General features: G+C 40.8%; 1 protein-coding gene across 1 annotated transcript in view; it reads left to right on the top strand.

Moving 5' to 3' along the window:
* The window catches only part of LOC117664731 (uncharacterized), a 39,224-nt gene that overhangs the window by 5,033 nt on the left and 14,488 nt on the right, over positions 1 to 19,703 (top strand). The window contains exons 5-8 of the mRNA XM_034415993.3: positions 8,606 to 8,657; positions 11,684 to 11,788; positions 12,759 to 12,922; positions 13,731 to 13,766. Of these exons, the coding sequence (XP_034271884.2) occupies positions 8,606 to 8,657; positions 11,684 to 11,788; positions 12,759 to 12,922; positions 13,731 to 13,766 (357 nt within the window). The remainder of the gene's footprint in view (positions 1 to 8,605; positions 8,658 to 11,683; positions 11,789 to 12,758; positions 12,923 to 13,730; positions 13,767 to 19,703) is intronic.

The raw sequence follows: 19,703 nt of genomic DNA, 5'->3' as shown, positions 1-19,703 counted from the left end.
TTACATGTGAGTCAGCATACAAGCATCTTGTCAATTAAAATGATAATGTTTCCAAAGGGTTGGTTGAAGATGCTGGTTCTTTGTTAGCATCCTTAGTATGTAGTTGCTTGTTCATTATGAAAATTGGTTTCAGGTTGGATAGTTTATTCATTGATCTATATGGCTGCTCATCAATAGCAACTCTGGATAGTTTATGTTGTGACCCAGGCCCAAGTAGGTATTATCAGACCCAATCAGTTCTAAACAAACAGACTTTATTAGAACAGCTGAGAATTAACTCATTCTCAACGTAGTCCAAACTAATTCAAAACAAATTCTTCATAACACAATTCTTCAGCCTTATCACCAACCTTGGTCTACTGTGGCAAACTGCCAAAGGCTTTTCTTGGCAAAAATTCAGAAGCAGAAGACGCCGACAAGAAATAAATGCAGCAAGACAACAAAACAAATCTATCAACGTTGTTTTCTGACAAAGAGCCCAAGAGCCGTTGCTGGTCTTTTAAGCCTTATGGGAGGGGCCAATCATCTCTTGGCCATATTCCCGAGTGGTCTTTTTTGCTTTAGCTGCTCTTGCCTTCTGGCAGCTCTTCTCATGCATGCAGTAGGAACAGGCTCTCTGCTGTTAGCCTCTGGAGGCTCCGGAATCCGCACATCACTCCTAGATGGCCCTGGCCCCATCTCTGCCTCAGACACAGAGCCCTCATCCAGGCCTACCCCAGCCTCCAGGACTGGCCCATGTTCTTCCTCAGCCTCCTCACTGTCCGACTCTGCTGCCAGCTTGCAGACTGCTGACGGACCACAACAGTTTACATATAAAACCATACAAAACATAATATAAAATGCAGGCATACAGAGAGAATAAGGGAGATGGCCTTGACAGATATATGCAGGAATCATTATCTAGGCAAAAGAAGATAAAACATTTTTTTATTAAATCCAGAATAGTGAGAAACATTTACAAGCAGCTGAGGCAGATGCCTCTCCCTTATACCCCCTATAGGTAAAAGGAGGAGGTACGGTGCATTAGATTTGCAGGATTATGCTATTACAGCCAATCTCAAAAATAGCAGTTTGAGCCTTCGTCTAGAGTTGTGTTGGGATGCTGTCATTCTCAGCACATGCAGCAGCTGAGAAACCAGCTAAAACCAGTTAAAACAAAAAGCACATCACAGGTTCCTAAACTAACTCTTTGATCACTGTGCAAGTGAGCACACACCCCTATCTAAAGGCCCTTTCAAAAGGCCAGCAGGATAGGGACCAATCTAATCTCATAGGAAACAGTGTTCTATAGGCAAGGACAGCCACCTTAAAGACTCAAGATGACCTTTTTTATGCCAGCCTTCAAGGTAGACCAGACTAAGAAGGAAGTCTAGAACTATATTTTATTGAGATAGGCTATAACAGTGATGGCTATCCTTTTTGCCATCGCATGCCAGAAGGGGAGGCCGGGGGGGGGTTGTGCGCACACGTGCCCACACCCATAATTCTATGCGCCTCACCGCCCCCCCCCCACATGCTTGCCATAGGTTCGCCATCACGGGGTTATAACAATAGAAACTTGCAAACCTAATTATGCTTTATTTTCCCTCTCTATTATATCCCAGTAATTAGGAAGAAGCCTATTGGACTGTCTTCCAAATGCAATCTTACTGTATTTCCTAGGATTTATGCAACATTTCAGTCCTTTTTGTTAGATAAGTTTTCTTGCCTATTTCCCTAAAGGTCTTCTCCTTGGTTCTCTACAATCTAATAGAATGGCTAAGGACAATCAGATAGGGCCAGTTTTGCAATAAAGCTGGCCTTATGCCATAGAGGACTTTATGACTGACAAATAGTACTTTGAGTGCACCCAGAAGTACCTGGAAGCTAATACATTTTGTGGAGCTGCAACAAATTATAACATTCAGAACTGCTGGCATCATTGCATTCTTTACTAGCTGTAGCTTCTGGATTCTCTCTCTCTCTCTCTCTCTCTCTCTCTCTCTCTCTCTCTCTCTCTCTCTCTCTCTCTCTCTTTTTATATACATCAATATCTTTATATGAACAGTGAGGCATCTGGGTATCATTCATTTAAATATTAATATATTTAATATATTATCATTATTATTATTATTATTATTATTAATAATAATAATAATAATAATAATTGTTACATTAATCATACTTATGTAATTCTGGTGTTATTATACATATTTATATTAGAATGTGCTCCTTAATTGTTTAGTTGTTCAGTGTTTTGTACGCCATTCTAATAACAATTACAATATTATTTAAATGTACATAGTGATACCATCTTTCAACATCTAATCTTTACATCTAGCTATTACTTTTAATATATTATATTAAAAATATGTATAATAATATTCCCTCTTGATCTTATTTCTGCCTCTATTCTAGCTCTCAATAAACCCAATCTTATATTAAACAGCATTTCCTTTCTAATCATCTAATGATCATCTCTTGCCCGCTTTAGTATTTCAATTCTTTTTTTTTATTGAAAAAGTTTTTCAAATACAAATTTTCCCCCTTTCCCCCCCCTCCACCCTAACCCCCCTCCCCCTCCCCTCCCCCTGTGGCTTCTCCAAAATAAAACCCAAATTAATAACAGATTATATAATACTTTACCATCCTTTTGTACCACCCCCCATATACTAACCCTTTCTTTCTAACAATATTATTATATCCCCCTTATACTATACATTTCAAAAACAACATTCAACTGTAAAATTATATAATAAATTCTAATTTAGCAATTTCATCTATTCAATTCATAATCTATCCTTCTAACAATATCATTATATCCCCCTTATACTATACATTTCAAAACAACATTCAAAGCAACTTTCAGCTGTAAAACTATATAATAAATCCTAATTTAGCAATTTCAACTCATAATCTATCCATTTCCTCCTCCCCCATACATATATCTCTTAATTCAAATCTTTTACGTATATTAATATAACATAACATCCCTTCTCCTAAACTAAACAATCAGTAAACTAACCTATCTCCACCCACTTTCCTACAGGTCTACATACATAATATTTTCAATATCTTTATTCTTCTACCCATTCCACTAAAAAAATTTTTTATTTACATATATATATATATAAAATCCTCGATTGACTTTAAGTTTGTAATCCATATGATATCTTCTGTAATGTCTCACGGCTGGATTGTTAATTCCATTACCCATGTTAGGGTAACATCACATCCTAATTCCAACAGTATGTTCGGTATCTTCAATTACCATCTGCCCCCATCAATAGTAAGTATTTTCATATATAAAAAAAACCACCCGAGTGACTTTATATTTATATTCCATATAGTGTCGTCTATAATGTCATCCAGTATTTCAATTCTTATTTGTTTTTTGATTTGCCTCCCAAACTCCTCTTTTGGGTCTTTGTCTGTCTACATCTTTCCTATTTAACCCAAATATTTCTTCCATCTCTACTATATTTTGCTGCTATACCTCCGGATGATCTGCCCAAACCCCTATCTTCTCTTCAAAAATATCTTTCTTTTTATCCAATCCCATTTTTTGATCTCTTAATATATATTATCTCTTATTTGATTCAGAAGTCTTTATTGTCTTCTCCTTCTTCTCTTGTTTTATTTGTTGATTTATCTGTTCTGTCTTTTCCTCTGGTCTTTCTATTATCTCTTCTATTTCCTGTGTTTTATGCTCTTTATTCATTGTCCCTTGTTGAACATTTTCTGATTTCCCCACAATGTCATACATTAAGTCTTTTATCTCCCTATGATTCTTTATCAACATATCATAAGTACTTCGGAGCATCAACACCATTTTGTTTTGAAATCTACTCATCTCCCCCTGATGCAACATCTTGTCTTATTTTGATAGGTCAAAATATTGCTCAATAGCCTGTCAGTAGTCTATCGCTGCTCCAAAGTCTCACTTGCCTATGACCTCAGAAAGCCAGTTTAGAAACCATTTGCTCAATCCTAGTGTTGCTCCTCAGGGGAATGCAATAGTTATAGTTCTTTGTGTCCCACAGTTAGTCTATTAGTTCCATTTAGGTAATCCAGGAAGATTTCCAAATGTCTCTTTAAGTCCACTCTGTAAATTCAGTCATAGATCCTGGCTTTTAAAAGTCACTTTGTTTGAATGTCTTCCATAATCTCACAGTTAAACCTCCAATAACTATGAAGTAGACAGATATAGAACAGTAGGTAGCAAAGCAGTCCTCCAGGTGTTATTTATTTCCACTTTTTTTCCTTTGTCTTATCAGTACTTCCCAAGGTTGTAGGAGTTTAGTATATATTCCATTCACCAGTAGATGACGTCTTCAGCTTAATTTTCAACATTGCACAAAATCTGACAGATATTTACTTCAGTTTTTTGCAAATAGTCAATATTCAGACAAATAATTCCAGCATTTTAAAATGGCTTACCAAAATATTGCCGGTAAAGTTTAAAAATCTTATTTTTTTATATTTTAAAGATTTTGTGCTCTCCCTTTAGTTCCTTTTCTTTTAGATCTATAATTTTTCTCTCTGTAATTATTCCCCGCTTTAACAAGCATTTCAAAGAGTCTCTTTTCCAGGATTTATTTTCTTTGGAGTTAGGTTCTAAGTAAAAAATAAGAATCACCTCACCCAGTTCCAATCACTGTTCATCTACACCGCTCCAGCACATTCTTTGTTTCTTCAACTGCCCCAGTTTCATGGCAGCCATAATGCCTGCCTCTCCTTTTCGTCGTTGGATGGAAGGGAATCCCTGGGTTCAGCTGGAGAGCCGCCACTCTCCACAATGTGCAGGATGCCCCTACTTTCTTCATTACCCCTACAGGGTGACTTTAACCCCTTGGGGGGGCCCTTCAACAAGGGGGATTTGGCATGAGTTCACAGATCCCCACTCTTCGCATCCAATCTCGCCGCGACATCAAACCGGAAGCGCTTCTGGATTCTCTTCAAGGGCAGCCCATATAGTGCACATTGCAATAATCCACTTGGGAGGAGATTAAGGCATGATTGACCATGAGTAGAACTTCCCAGTGCAGGAAAAAAGCAATAGGCACACAAGATGAAGTGCAAACATTTTCCTGGTCATGTCATCAACTCTTCAAAGAGGAGTTACAAGTTTAGGAGGACCCCAAAATTGTTTTCCTATTCAGAAAAGATGGATCTAGGATTCCCTCAAATCCAAAGCCACTCCAGCCTTGCTGAGGTTAAAGCTTCTTCTTTTCTAGTCAGACCCTTGTCGACATTGAGACAAGACCTACAATGCTTCACATGATGTCTGATGATCTTGTCCAGTGGCTTCAAGTAAATGCGGAGGCCTGGGGCTCCATCAAAGCAGGGCTTTGGACTAGATATCTTCCCTGTCATCAACACCTAGTGTCTGTGGGGAGATTCAGGTTCAAATCCAGTCTCAAGTATGGAAACTCAGTTGGCTAGCCACACTATTTCAACCCATCATATCTCATGGAGCTATTGCTGTGGTAATAGAATGAACAGAACCCGCCTTGTAAGACACTTGGAGTTCTTGAAGAAAAGATAGAATATACTTTAACAGACTAATTAATAAGCAAGCACATTTTTATCCCTGAACTCTCTTTATCAAGTGTATGGAGTGCACATTACTGCAACTGAATACAATGATCTATCCAATGATGGTTTTGGATGGATTCTGGATTCTTTTATTGAATAGCCCGAAGGCCTTTTCAAAAGAAAAAAAGAAAAAAGATAAAGATAAAACAAACAGTTACAGAAATAACAGTCTAAAAATATATGATATATGACATTTAAAATTTAACAATATCGAAGTTCAATAACTAGATTTCCAAAACTAGATATCCCAAATAATATAGCTCCTCTCTAACTCAGCTCATCTTTCTTACAATCAATGAAATTCTTTTCGATATAACTGGCTCATATTGTTGTCATCCTTTTAAGATATCGAGTGATAGCCCTTACCAGGGGAGGAGAGTCTGCCTTCAATAGAAATGATAATTTATGCCTTACATTCCAGTGGGGAAATTTATTTATAATTGGGGACAGATATTGTTTTCTTACTTCCTCATACAACCTACATTCAAATATTATATGCGCCGTATCCTCCACGACATTTGCCCCACATATACATGTTCTTTCGTCATACGGGATTTTCCGGTAACGGCTGAATTTAACGTTGGTATCTAAAAGTTCAAATCTAAGCTTGACAAATAGCTCTCTCTCCACTGATGGCATTTCTAGATGTAAATATTTTTCCAGGGTAAAAGTTGTTTTAACTGCTGTCAGAAGCTTAAGGGAGTGATTAGTTGAAAGGGTTGCCATGTCCATTTGCCCATGTATATCTTTGATTCGTTGTTTAACTTGCTTCAGTGTGTCACACAACGGGAACCCTACGCCATATTGATTCAATATTTCTGACAGCCGAGTTAGCCAGGAATACCTTTGAGGATTTGAAATCTGCTGTTCCTCTAGGCAGATTTTGGGAAGTCTGCTGGCTTCCATCTGAGTCATTTTTAGCCAGTAGGCTACCGCCCTAGAAATTGTGTAGGTGTGCAATGAAAAATGTCCCAATTCAGCTCTGACGGCTGCCGCCGAAGTGGAATTGTTTACCCCCAGCATCCTCTTTAACAAATTAGTTTGAGTTCTCTCCAATATGGGGGCCTCTGTAAGACCGCAGATTTCGGCACCGTAGAGCATAATTGGAACAAGTTTAGCCTGAAAGACTTTACGAATTGGTAAAATCGAGGTAGGTTGAATATGTTTACTTAATTTCTATACAAGGCTTGCCCCAGCTCTGACCTTTTGAGAAAGGTATTGGTGGTGCGGAGACCAACCACCTGCACTGGAAAAAACAATTTCAAGATAGGTATATTGGGTAACTTGCTCAATCTTTGTGTCGTTAATATGCCAATTATGCTTTTTATTCTTATTGCCAAAGACTAAAACTTTTGATTTAGCTACATTTATAGTCAAATGGTTTGTAGTACAATAACGTGAGAGCTTGGCGAGAAGTCTCCTCATCCCTATTTGGGTTCTAGAAAACAGCACTAAGTCATCGGCGTACATTAATACATTAATAAATCTTGAGCCTATTTAGGGGCTATGCGTCAGAAGATCTTCCATCTGTGCTGGGATATCATTTATATAAAAGTTAAAAAGAGTAGGGCCCAGCATTTTGGATGGGAATCATAGGAGCTATAATTTCAAATCTAGAAAATACTGATACATGAAATAGAATTTATATTCACCTGAGGGACATAATAGTAATGTGAGACATAAAATATCACTTGCATTAATAGGACTTTTGACTTCAAATTATAAAACCTCTTTCCCATCTCTGTAACATTCTGATTGAGGTCACAAAATTGGCTGGTATTATGGGATTCCTGTTAGCACCCTCTGCTTCTCTGTCTCCCCTTGTCATAAAACTAGAGTTAGGTTGCTAAATGAATTCCACAATGTTATGTATTTGAAATTAGAAATTCCAGTTGACAAATTGGCATAGAAATTAAAACCAAACGTGAATCACCTTTTATAGACAGGGACTTACAAAAAAATCCTCAGAATATGATGTTTTTTAAGTTTGGAAAAGTGCTGTAAAAACTTACAGTTTTTATGAAAGTTTCATTAAACTTACATGAAGTCCATTTTTAGGATGTATTGGAACAAAATAAGAGTATCATTGAAAATTAACATCTTTTGGTACCATAATTTTATGATAACGTGTATTGTAGAGAAGCACATTGCACATCTTAATATGTATATACATTATATACATACATATATACAGTACCTACATCCTCTCAGAGGATGTATTTCTCCCCTGCCAACTGGTCCTGACCAAACTCTGACTGCCATAGGTTAAAATTTTCAAATAAAGGTTTAGGACTATTTTATTTTAGCTCCTGCAGATTCCCTTAAAGACTTCAGGGTCACAACTTAACAACTGTTTCCCCTCCAGCCTCCCAACATATAGCTCTGCTTTTATGTCCACTTAGAGCAGAGATGCTATTCAGCAGGTTCTGACAGGTTCTGGAGAACCGATAGCGGAAATTTTGAGTAGTTCAGAGAACCGGCAAATACCACCTCTGGCTGGCCCCAGAGTGGGATGGGAATGGAGATTTTGTAATATCCTTCCCCCAGGAGTGGGGACGGAATGGGATTTTGCAGTATCCTTCCCCTGGAGTGAAGTGGGAGTGGAGAGTTTGCAGTATCCTTCTCCTGGAGCGGGGTGGGAATGGAGATTTTGTAGTATCCTTCCCCAGCCACGCTCACCAAGCCACGCCCACCAAGCCACACCACGCCCACAGAACCGGTAGTAAAATAAATTGAATTCCACCATTGACTTAGAGTCTCTGTTTTTTGAGTTAATGGGGGAAAGGAAGAAATTGGGAATGGAGGATTGCCTACTTATTACAAGCCTGCTGGAGATCAAATTGTGACTAGGCCCAATTGCCCAACATTCATAATTAGGACTGCCTCAATAAGTCTGAAACATCTATAAATTTTCTCAGCAAGCTATTTACTTACTTTATTGGAGTTATTCTTGAAAGAGTTCAATTTATTGTAAAAAAAGTGGACAGAGGTCATGATCTCATGGATTGCCTTCTTTTAATTCCCATAGGCCAGTGGTTCCCAGAATTACTCTGCCTCAAACATCTGATAAAGCAATTCAGGTGAGAATCATAATCTCTGCAATAAGATTAAAGGTAAAGGTATCCCCAGTCCAGTCATGTCCGACTCTAGGGGGCAGTGCTCATCTCCGTTTCTTAGCTGAAATAGCCAGTGTTGTCTGAAGACATTTTCATGGACATGTGGTCAGCATGTTTATACACCAAGGTGCATGAAACATTGTTATCTTCCCATTGAAGTGGTACCTATTTATCTACTCAAATTTGCATGTTTTCGAACTAGGCAGGAACTGGGGTAACAACAGGAGCTCACCCTGTTCTACAGCTCTTGGATCAGGAACTTGAACTGTCAGCTTTCTGCTGACAAGCTCAGTGTCTTTAATTGCTGTACATTGGTCCATACATCGTCAATACATATGCTTTGAGGATTGCTATTCTATAGCAATGAATGGCATCACAGTGTCCTCACAATTAAAGAAATCAAACCAGAGGGATCAGTGTGGTCAATAAAGAAAAATAATCATGATTCTGAAATATGACTGAATGCTCACAGACACCAACTACAATTATCAATTCTGAAATTTAGAGCAAATTTAGGTAAAAGTACAAAGAACCTTGAACAAATTAAATGCTGTTTTCATTTAATTCTTATCTGGATACGCTTGCAGAAACATTCAGGTTTACATTGAGAATTTTGAAAGAGTCATCCTAAATTTAGTCTCACATGACCTTCTCACCATAACCAACCGGAAAGCAGAAAAGTCTTTTGCTTGTGTTCCCTGAGAGCAATATTGAAAGTATTTTGCATAAACGATTTAGATGTTTGAATATGTTTAAGCATAAACAGGTACAGGAACAAGTTTATTGAGATATTTTCTCATATGTTACTATGAAAAGGTTTATAGGAAGGCATCCGTTTATTAGTCATATTTCTGTGACATTGGCCGATTTCAAACCTTTACTTAGATTGTACCTCATAATCTTTTAAGATTCTGTGATTCATAAGCATAACAATGGCTATTAAATATTACATATTTTATTCTTTTCTGGGTTTATGGATGCTGCAAAATGTAAGAGTATTTGGAATGTGCTGGACCATAAGTATATTGTAGCACCTCTTTAAAGTAGCCATATTTTCTTAATTTTTCAAATGAAAGCCTGTAAAAAGAGCAAGGGCTTTAGTAAGTCATTTTAAAGATGCAGCTACTTTAATGAGTTGATTCCTTAAAATATATTAAATTATTTCCAAAAATATTACCGTATTTTTCGGAGTATAAGACGCACCAGAGTATAAGACGCACCTACCTTTTTTGGTTGTTTTTTTTTAAAGTTTTTTTTAGTTTTTAGACAAACACACATACAAACATACAATGTATTTTCTTTGAACAGAGTATTTGGCTGGTTCACAAATTTAAACAGTATTTAGTCATTTCAATTAAATTTACAATTTCTATGTTTCCTTTTTGCCATATTTATTCCTCATCTATTTTTTTTTAAAAAAAAACCAATATTACCCTTCATTCTCATCTCTAATCTTAATCAAATCCAATTTTTCCCTTCTATTCTATATTATACCCCTTCCCATTGTCATCTATTTTTTTTATCCATCCTCACATTGGTTAATTATGTAATATTACAATTGTTTAATACAAATTCAACATTTTTATATAAATCAATTAGTTATATAACTATCTTTTTTGTATATTAATCAATATGAACATGAATATTCCAATTATTTCCATGCAATCCAATTTCTTACAAATCAATTAATTATATATACCAATAATAATAAACCAAATAATTTTCCCCATATATTCCTCCAAACCACAACTTAACCATTTCTGCTTTCAACACAATTTACAATTAATAGTAGCTCAATTATTACAATTCCCTAGTTAAATAGAGCTTTTTTTCTTTTGTGTTTTAAAATCTTGAACTCTCCTCTTTTGCCCTAAATTTCCCATTGTTTGCATCTACCTTTTTTGGTGAGCAAAAAGAAAAAGAAATCTCTCTCTGCATCATTTTGTCACGTTGCAGCAAAGAGCTTGCTTTACTTTCAGTTTCATTTTTTCAGCATAGCTAGGGGGAAAAAATCTGCTCCAGCACTCTTTGCAGCTAGCAACAGAGCCCTGCGCAAAACAGCTGAGAGCAAATCAGCTGAGAATCGGGAGGCCGATCTAATCAACTCGTGCTAATTAACCTATGCTGAAGCTGAAAGGGGCTGTTTTTTTTTTTGCTGTTTGCTTGCAAGAAGGTAACTGCTGCAAGGCACAGGCCAAAGGGTGGGGGCCAGTGGGTGGGCAGGGCTACATTAGGTGTATAAGACGCACCTAAATTTTCACCCCCTTTTGGGGGGGTAAAAAGGTGCGTCTTATACTCTGAAAAATACGGTACTTTTTTATAATATATTTTTACTGACTTTCAGAAGGCAGGATTTTTTTTATTTGGGGAAAGGTAAATGGATGTAGACTGACTGAGTAACATTGCGAGTTTCATGCCACTATGAAGTCCACTGGGAATATTTCCAAATTTATTTGTAGAAGAATTCATAGTGGAATCCCTTTTGATGACCAAATTTGTGCACATAATCTAGGGCAGTGTTTTTCAAACTTGGCAAATTTAAGATGCCTTGACCAACTCAGAATTATTGGCTGTGGAATTCTGGAAGTTGAAGTCCACAAATCTTTAAGTTGCCCAAATTTGAAAAACAATGTTTTTGGGAATATTCCGGTTAAGTCTTGAATGCTTACTGGATGACTTTAGGCAGGATTCTATCTCAGCCCAACTGACTTTGCAAAATTGCTCTGAGAAAACCAGCAACGGGGGGGTGGATGGATTGCTATATACGTTGCTTTGAGCTCCTGAACAAAAGGAAGGATAATAAATTTAAGAAATAAATAATGCAATGTTGTCTTTACCGTCAATATACATTAACCATCATGGGAAAGGTAGAAACAGAGAGTGTCCTAGAAACTGAAATCAAGTAGCAGAGTTATTCCCATGTTAAACAATGGGATACATTTTGATATTATTTTTCACTTTGGAACTGACATTTATTTTGAATTGGACAGTGTAATAAGATGCTCATGCGACGCTTGACACCGCTTAGGAAGCCGGCCCCTCCAAAAGTCGTCATCCCCAGATTGAGCACGCAAACCAAAGATAAAGATACTCAGGTGAGGCTTTCTCATTCATGCGTAAAGTGGTTCTCTTCCTAAAAAGATTCCTTGTATAAATTATTGTCAAAGAGCTTTCCACTCTCTGATAATTGCTTTATTATAACAAACGAACAAAAACTTAAAACTGATTCTGCTGTCCTGAAAAGTAAGTTTTCCCCATTAGGTTTTCATGAATGTTTTTAATCACAGGAATTCTTGAAGTCTCTAGCTCTTTGGCCCTGTATGCTTTGTTCCAAGTCTTCCTTTCAACCTCCTCTTACAAGGAGGAGAAAAATAATACAGTAGAGTGAGGTTCAGCCTTCCATCACTTGAGGGGGCCAAAAGATTGGCTAGTGTGTAGATATGGCCTTGGAAAAGAGGGAGGAATATTCTCAATCTAAAGAGCTATTTTCCATCTCAGCCTCTTTCATTGGTAAAATGCTTTTGCAGAAGTGGTTAACAAGCTCTCAAATATTGGCCCCTAATTTAATGTTTAATTAATATATCACTGTTGGCAGTTTGACTTAATATGGATTAATTTACTCTTAAATTGTTCCATCTCATTTGCCTTTTTTTTGTCTTCATAAGTTTCAGCAGATATTTTGACAAGGCTTTATAGCATTGTATCAAGACAGATTGCACTAACCATGGTTTGTTAAATAGTGATGAATGGCTTACATGTTCCTACATGTTTTGGTAAACAGTGGTTTACAGTACAATATTAAAACCAAGATACTATTATTTATTGAAAACATCGTAGATGAAGCAAACCATAGCTTACACAGGATGTGAATCCAGCCAATTATGTGTATGCATGCATCAACCTTTTGAAGATTTAACTTCAAGCTTTGGATGCCATGCTTTAACTGGAATTTAATTTTTATTGTCCAGGTGCCAATAAAAGTTTTCTTTTGTACTACTATACTATGTGTGTTGACTGTGTATAAAGAAAAATGCACTATCTCAGTCCTTCTGTCTTCACCATCAGATTACCACTTCCTTTGAAACATTGTTGAGGAAACCACTAGCTTCAGTGGAAAAGAAGAAAAAAGAGAGTAAGACTAAGTCAGCCTCCAAGGTCCCTTCAAACAAAGCTTCCAGCAAGACTCGCCGGTCCCCTTCACGCAGAAAAAGTACCAGCTCTTCTGGCAGGTAAAAATCATTTAGAACTTGTAATGGGCCAACTTAGCCATTCTTTCCTCCTTCCACTGCCTGCTGCTTTTTCCGCTCCAGGTTTTTCCTTGATAAAAGGAGAAACAGTTGAATACTTAAATATGGGGAGTAAATGTAACATATGTGGGGGATGGAGGGTTGTTTGCCTTTTAAATTTCCATCAGTGGAAAAGCTTTCTTTAAAGATATTTTGCAATTTCATTAATGGATCTGATGTACATCTAATTTTTCTTTTTGTTTTATAACATTCTAGTTGGTAGATTCCTTCCTTTCTTTAATGTTTTCTCCATAACTAATTTTGCATAATATTTTGCAAGATTAGTGGTCCAAACAGGAAAGAGGAGGAAGTTATGTCAGCATCCTGCCCCTGGATTTTGTAATTATTCCTATGCCATTTCTGTAATTCTTAATAGTTTTTTTATCTGCAGAGTTAAAGCGACTTGCAGGATTACTCGTTCTCTTAGTCAGACATCTTTAGGCACATAACAAAATCTTTAATCATTAAAGACACATATCTCAGGCATTGGTTAGAGTTTCACATCAAGCTATGCCATGATTTGCTTAATCAACAAATGCTGGGGAGAAAAACAGTCCAAATTAGTTGAATTCACAGAACATGAAAAGACAAAAGACAGGCTAACATTTGACTTACTAGCAACTTGAAAGTCAGCTTTTAATAGTTGTGGCAGAGTAATTGTTTTGGGCCTGTTATTCCATGTTCTATATAAAGGTACTTGAATGATGAACTGTGAGTGGCAGCTCAATAATAATTTTTATTCTCTCTACAGCCATGTCTCACGATCCACACCAACAAAAAAGAGCAGGTAAGTGGCACCCTGTTATGTTCCATTCTACCTCCTTTTATTTTCTTCCTCTGTGATGTTCTTTCTGTTCTCCCTATTTTGGCTTTCTCAGTTTTGAGGCTCTATCATCTCTCATTTCCATTCCTGGAATTTGCCTGTAATGAATTGTGCATGCATGTGTCATTAGTTCTCAAGATCAAAACGATAAAGGTGTGGATGAGCAGGAAAGAAATACCTAGTAGGTAAAGAAAGAAAGAAAACATCACAGTGTCTGCATATGATGCTAATAAGGATGGTTTGCAAGGATGAAACAGTATTGAGGTGTAGTAAATGAATATACCATAGATATGTTTCTTTTCCTTATGTTGTGCACTCACTATTTTTGTGAGGATGATTATTTCTTCTTTTCAGCACTCTGCACAATGTTTCTTATTCCAAAACCTGACAGGTACCTATATATGAGCATAGTGGAAGGACATGAAAGCTGAGGTATTAAGCATACAAATCAAGAGAAAGAGGCAAGGGACAAGTGTTAAGGCATTGTAACGCAAACCCTATCCCTTATCTATTTGTATGCAATGTTGCAATGCAAGTAAAAAAGGCAGAGTTTGGATTGTGGTGTAATGACCTACATTTATTACTTTGAGTCTTTATGGTTAAGAACAGACACTAATGGTTCAAAAAGTGATGTACTGCAGAAAATCTCTTGGTGATCCCTCACCTCTACATATTATGGAAGTCAAGTCCAAAAGACCTTATTCATAGCCCTAGTTCTATAGAACTACCTTCATCCAGAAGTTAGACTTGTCCTACTGTTGATTGCTTTCCAGAAGCTTTTAAAGACCAAACTCATCCAGAGAGAATATCTTGCTTTGTGCTCTGGTTATAATGGAAGTAATTTGTTATTTATTATTTATTTTGTTATTAAATTTCAATGCTAGTGTTTATTTTTATTGTGTACATTTTAATTTATTTAATTCACTTATTCATTATTCATATTTCTTCATACATTATAACCTGTCAGGAATTTTTGTGAAAAACAGCAGTACATTAAATGAAGAGAAAGAGAGAGAAAAAGCCAGCAATGGATGGGTTTCTTAATACCAAGTATGAGAACAATCAAAGCTGTTAGAGATGAGAAAATTGATACAATCCCAAGTTCATCTACTATGATACTACAGATTTATTTATTTATTTATTTATTTATTTATTTATTTAATTAATTAATTTATATACCGCACTTCTCCCAGAAGGACTCAGGGCGATGTACAGCCAAAATAAAACACACAGATATAAAATTTAAAAAACAATTTAAGAAATATTAAATAATTTGGCCCATATCTAATTAAAATAAAACTACCCATTTTGGACATTTAAAAGTTAAAAGTTAACGATTAAAAATTTAAAAATTAGGCCAGCCCGGCTTGTTGGAATAAAAGCATCTTGAGGGCCCGGCGGAAGGTGCGTAAGTCGGGAATCCTCTGCATCTCGGGGGGCAATTCGTTCCAGAGGGCAGGAGCCCCCACAGAGAAGGCTCTCCCCTGGGGGCCGCCAGCCGACTATTTGGCTAATGGCACCCGGAGGAACCCTGCTCTGTGGGAGCAAATTTGCCGGTGGGAGGCTATTGGTAGCAGAAGGCAGTCTTGTAAATACCCAGGTCCTAAGCCATGGAGTGCTCTGAAGGTGGTAACCAATACCTTGAATCGCACCCGGAGGACCACCGGAAGCCAGTGCAGCTCACGCAGGAGAGGTGTTACATGGGAGCGCCATGACGCTTCATAATCACCCGCGCAGCCGCATTCTGGACCAGTTGGAGCCTCCGGGTGCTCTTCAAGGAGAGCCCCATGTAGAGAGCATTACAGTAGTCCAGGCGGGAAGTGACGAGGACATGAGTGACCGTGCATAGGGAGTCCCGATCTAGAAAGGGACGCAACTGGCGGATCACACGAACCTGATAAAAAGCCCCCCTGGCCATGGCCATCACATGTTCTTCCAAGGACAGTCGTGCATCCAGGAGGACACCTAAATTGTGAACCCTCTCTGTGGGGGCCAACGACTCGCCCCCAATAGTCAGAGATGTCATCAACTGACTATATCGGGATGCCGGGAGCCACAGCCACTCAGTCTTGGACAGATTGAGCTTGAGCCTGTTTCTCCCCATCCAGATCCGCACGGCCTCCAGACATCAGGACATCATGTTAAGGGCATCATTGGGGTGATCCGGGGTGGAGATGTACAGCTGAGTATCAGCGTACTGGTGGAACTGCACCCTGAAACCACGGATGATCTCACCCAGCAGCTTCACATAAATGTTGAACAGAAGGGGCGAGAGGACCGACCCTTGCAGCACCCCCCACACAAGGCTCCTCGAGGTTGACCTCTGGCCCCCTGTCAACACAAACTGTGACTGGTCAGAGAGAAAGGAGGAGAACCACCGCAACACGGTGCCTCCCACCCCTAACCCCTCTAACCTGCGCAGCATGATACCAGGGTCGATGGTATCAAAAGCCGCTGAGAGATCTAATAGGACCAGGACAGAGGAAAAACCCCTGTCCCGAGCCCTCCAGAGATCATCAACCAATGCGACCAATGCCGTTTCCATGCTGTACCCAGGTCTGAAACCCGACTGGAATGGATCAAGATAGACCGCTTCATCCAGGTACTGGGGGAACTGTCACGCCACCACATTCTCAACAACCTTCGCCACAAAATGGACATTGGAGACTGGACGATAATTCGATAAAACAGCCAGGTCCAGGGAGGGCTTCTTGAGGAGGGGCCTCACCACTGCCTCTTTCAAGGCAGTGGGAAAGCAACCCTCACTCAAAGAAGCATTGATAATCCTCTGGAGCCAACCTCGTGTAACCTCCCGGGAAGCCAGCACCAGCCAGGAGGGACACAGGTCCAATAAACATGTGGCCGTGCTAAGTCTACCCAGAATCCTGTCCACGTCTTCAGAAGTCACCGGGTCAAACTCCTCCCAGATAACACTCTCAAGACCTTCCTCCATCACCCCATCTAAACCTACCCCGTCAGAGTCCAAACCTTCCCGAATTTGAGCAATTTTGTCATGCAGATATTGTACAAAATCCTCAGCCCTACCCTCCAAGGGGTCTTCCCGTGCTCCCAGATGGAGCAGGGAGCGAGTCACCCTAAAGAGGGTGGCCAGGCGGTTATCTGCAGACACGATAAGAGTGGAAAAGTAGTCAGACTTTGCCACTCTTATCGCCACTAGGTAGGTTTTATTATGAGACCTCACCAGTGTTCGGTCAGATTCGGGCCGGCTGGCCCTCCAACTGCTCTCTAGGTGTCTTTTCCAGTGCTTCATTTCCCTCAGCTCCTCAGAAAACCACGGAGCCACCTGGGATCGGCACCGGGTCAGAGGCCGCAAAGGCACGATGTGGTCCAAAGCTCCAGCGGCCGCCCTATCCCAGGTGGCCACCAGGTCTTCAGCCGTGTCATGAGCCAGAACCTCAGGGAATGCCCCAAGCTCCATCTGGAACCTATCTGGGTCCATCAGGTGCCTGGGGCGGAACCACCTAGTTGGTTCCGCCTCCCTGCGGTGAGGTGTAGTGGTTTGAAGGTCAAGTTGAAGGAGAGAATGATCTGACCATGACAAGGACTCAATCACAATATCCCCTATATCAAAACCATTCAGCCACTGGCCAGAGACAAAAATCAAGTCCAGAGTGTGTCCCCCCATGTGAGTGGGGCCATGAACTAACTGGGTCAGGTCCATGGCCGTCATGGAAGCCATGAACTCCCGAGCTACCTCAGACGTTTCACCGATAGATGGCAGGTTGAAATCCTCCATGACCATAAGCCTGGGGGTATCAACTGCCACCCTGGCTATCACGTTGAGCAGCTCAGGCAAGGCCGCCGCCATGTGGCAGGGAGCCAGGTACGCGATCAGCAAGCCCATCGACCCCCCATGGCCCCACTTCACAAGAAGGGACTCACATCTGGCTATCTGAGGCACAGTGGCCTCCCTTGGACCAAGACCTTCCTTTATAACAACCGCCACCCCCCCCGCCCCTCCCCTGAGACCTCAGCTGATGGAATGCACAGAAACCTGGTGGGCACATTTCAATGAGGGGGACCTCTTCTCCAGGCCCAACCAGGTCTCCATAATACCCGCCAGGTCCACTTCCCCCTCCTGAACGAGATCACAAATGAGGGGGGCTTTATTTACCACGGACCTGGCGTTGCACAACATCAACCGAAGGCCCGGGCCCTGAGGATCTGCACAACCCAGGGAACAAGAAGAGCATTGGGGGCTGGAGCATGCAATCGCTCGAAGATAGCGAGTGCGCACTCCCCTAACATATGGCCCTCTGCTCCTGCGATATCTGCCCCTCCCACACACAGTACCGATGGAACAGCCCTCACTGATACGGAGACTAGCCCCCTCCTCGACCCCTGATCCCACATCCCCAGTCATATAGTCCACTGTTGGACTAGACCCAACCCCTCGTGGTTTACCCCCCAAACCCACACCCTGCCCCTCCCGGTGCCCCTAAAAACCTAATTAAAAAAGAATACAAAGCCTTTTTTTAAAAAAACCCAACATCCTTATTGCTTTCCTGCCAAAAAACCCTCAAATTTCTCTTTGCTGCATGCCACCTCTTGGGGGTTCCAAAACCTGTCATCGAGGTTGGCCCTTGATAGAGTGGAGGGCCAGACCTGTGAGAGGGTGGAATCTTGCAGTTCAAAGACTTCTGCCAGCGAGTACATCCAGTAACTGGGTATAGCCCATGGCTGGGGGTCCATCACAGCGATCTAAGGACCCATGGAGAAAGTGCCAGTCTCAGGTTCAAGTCATTAAACTTTTTGAGCTCCACTGCCCTCTCACGGCAGTGGGAGGAGTCTTAAACCGTTTCGGGCCCAGATGTAAACGCCAACCATCCTCTCACGGTGGCTGAGTAGAGGGAAAGGAACAGCAGCCTTGGTCCGGCTCCTTCACTATTTGCGCCTCAAGATGCATTTCTCCATACTACAAGGAGGCACAGATGGAATAAACCAGTCATTAGGTTCAGGAACAAGGGCAGTCTATGGCGACCATGCAGTAGGTAAATCCGGAGAGACCCAGATGAAACAGAAATAGGAAGACTATTTTCTGGCAGACAGGAAACAAACCTGGATGGCAAGTGATCACAATAAGGCCTAACACCAGGCCAAAAAAGGGGGCAGAAAAGATGAAATGAGGAGGGGGGGGCAGAGCAGTGAAATACCAGGGGCAAAACACGCTAAGGTAGACACTACAGCAATCTTCCAGTCCCCCTGAGCCACCCTCAGCTCTTCTGTAATCAACAATGCCTCCGGCTCAGCTCCCCAATCCCCGTAAGGAGGGGGCCTCTGGGACAGCCTAGGGCTGACCCCTCATAAAGTGGGTCAGCGCCCTATGATCACCCAGGAGTTCCAGCTGGAATCGCTGCCAAGAAAGTCCCCTACTCTCTCGCTCGTGGTCTTCTGGCTTCCGCCGCTCCCTCTGCTGCTGTCTAACAGCCACCATTTCGGATGATGCCATCGCCGCTGCCAGCACCATCAACCTTCCCAGCACCGACTCCATCCGACTCCGTCCACCACTGGCCTCTGCAGGCAACTCCTGCCACCACCAGGGTCCAGCAAAGACCCACTGAGGGTGCCACATGGCCGCCACCACTACATTGCCACCGCTCCTGCTTGGGCAGCCACCAACAGATGCAGAGTCAAGCGCTGCGAAGCCTCAGGCTGATCCCGCTATCTTGCATCGCCGCCAACGCCACCCCTTCCTGGCCGAGACATTCCGGAGAGCCAAAATGCTCTCAAAAGACTGGCAAGACACTCCTATCATCGGGCACAGGCCATAGGTAGTCAGTCTGGCCCCGGGGGCCCCCTAAAAGTCAGGACATCACCCCAGTAAAACCGCAGCTCCTCCGAGAGCTACCATCTTGGGCATGTGCCCAAGATACATTTAAT

The sequence above is a fragment of the Pantherophis guttatus genome, chromosome 4, assembly GCF_059756535.1.
Source record: "Pantherophis guttatus breed Tessera chromosome 4, ASM5975653v1, whole genome shotgun sequence".
Lineage (NCBI taxonomy): Eukaryota > Metazoa > Chordata > Lepidosauria > Squamata > Colubridae > Pantherophis > Pantherophis guttatus.
Note: the sequence above shows the minus strand (reverse complement) of the source record. Positions and strands in the feature narration are given on the sequence as shown.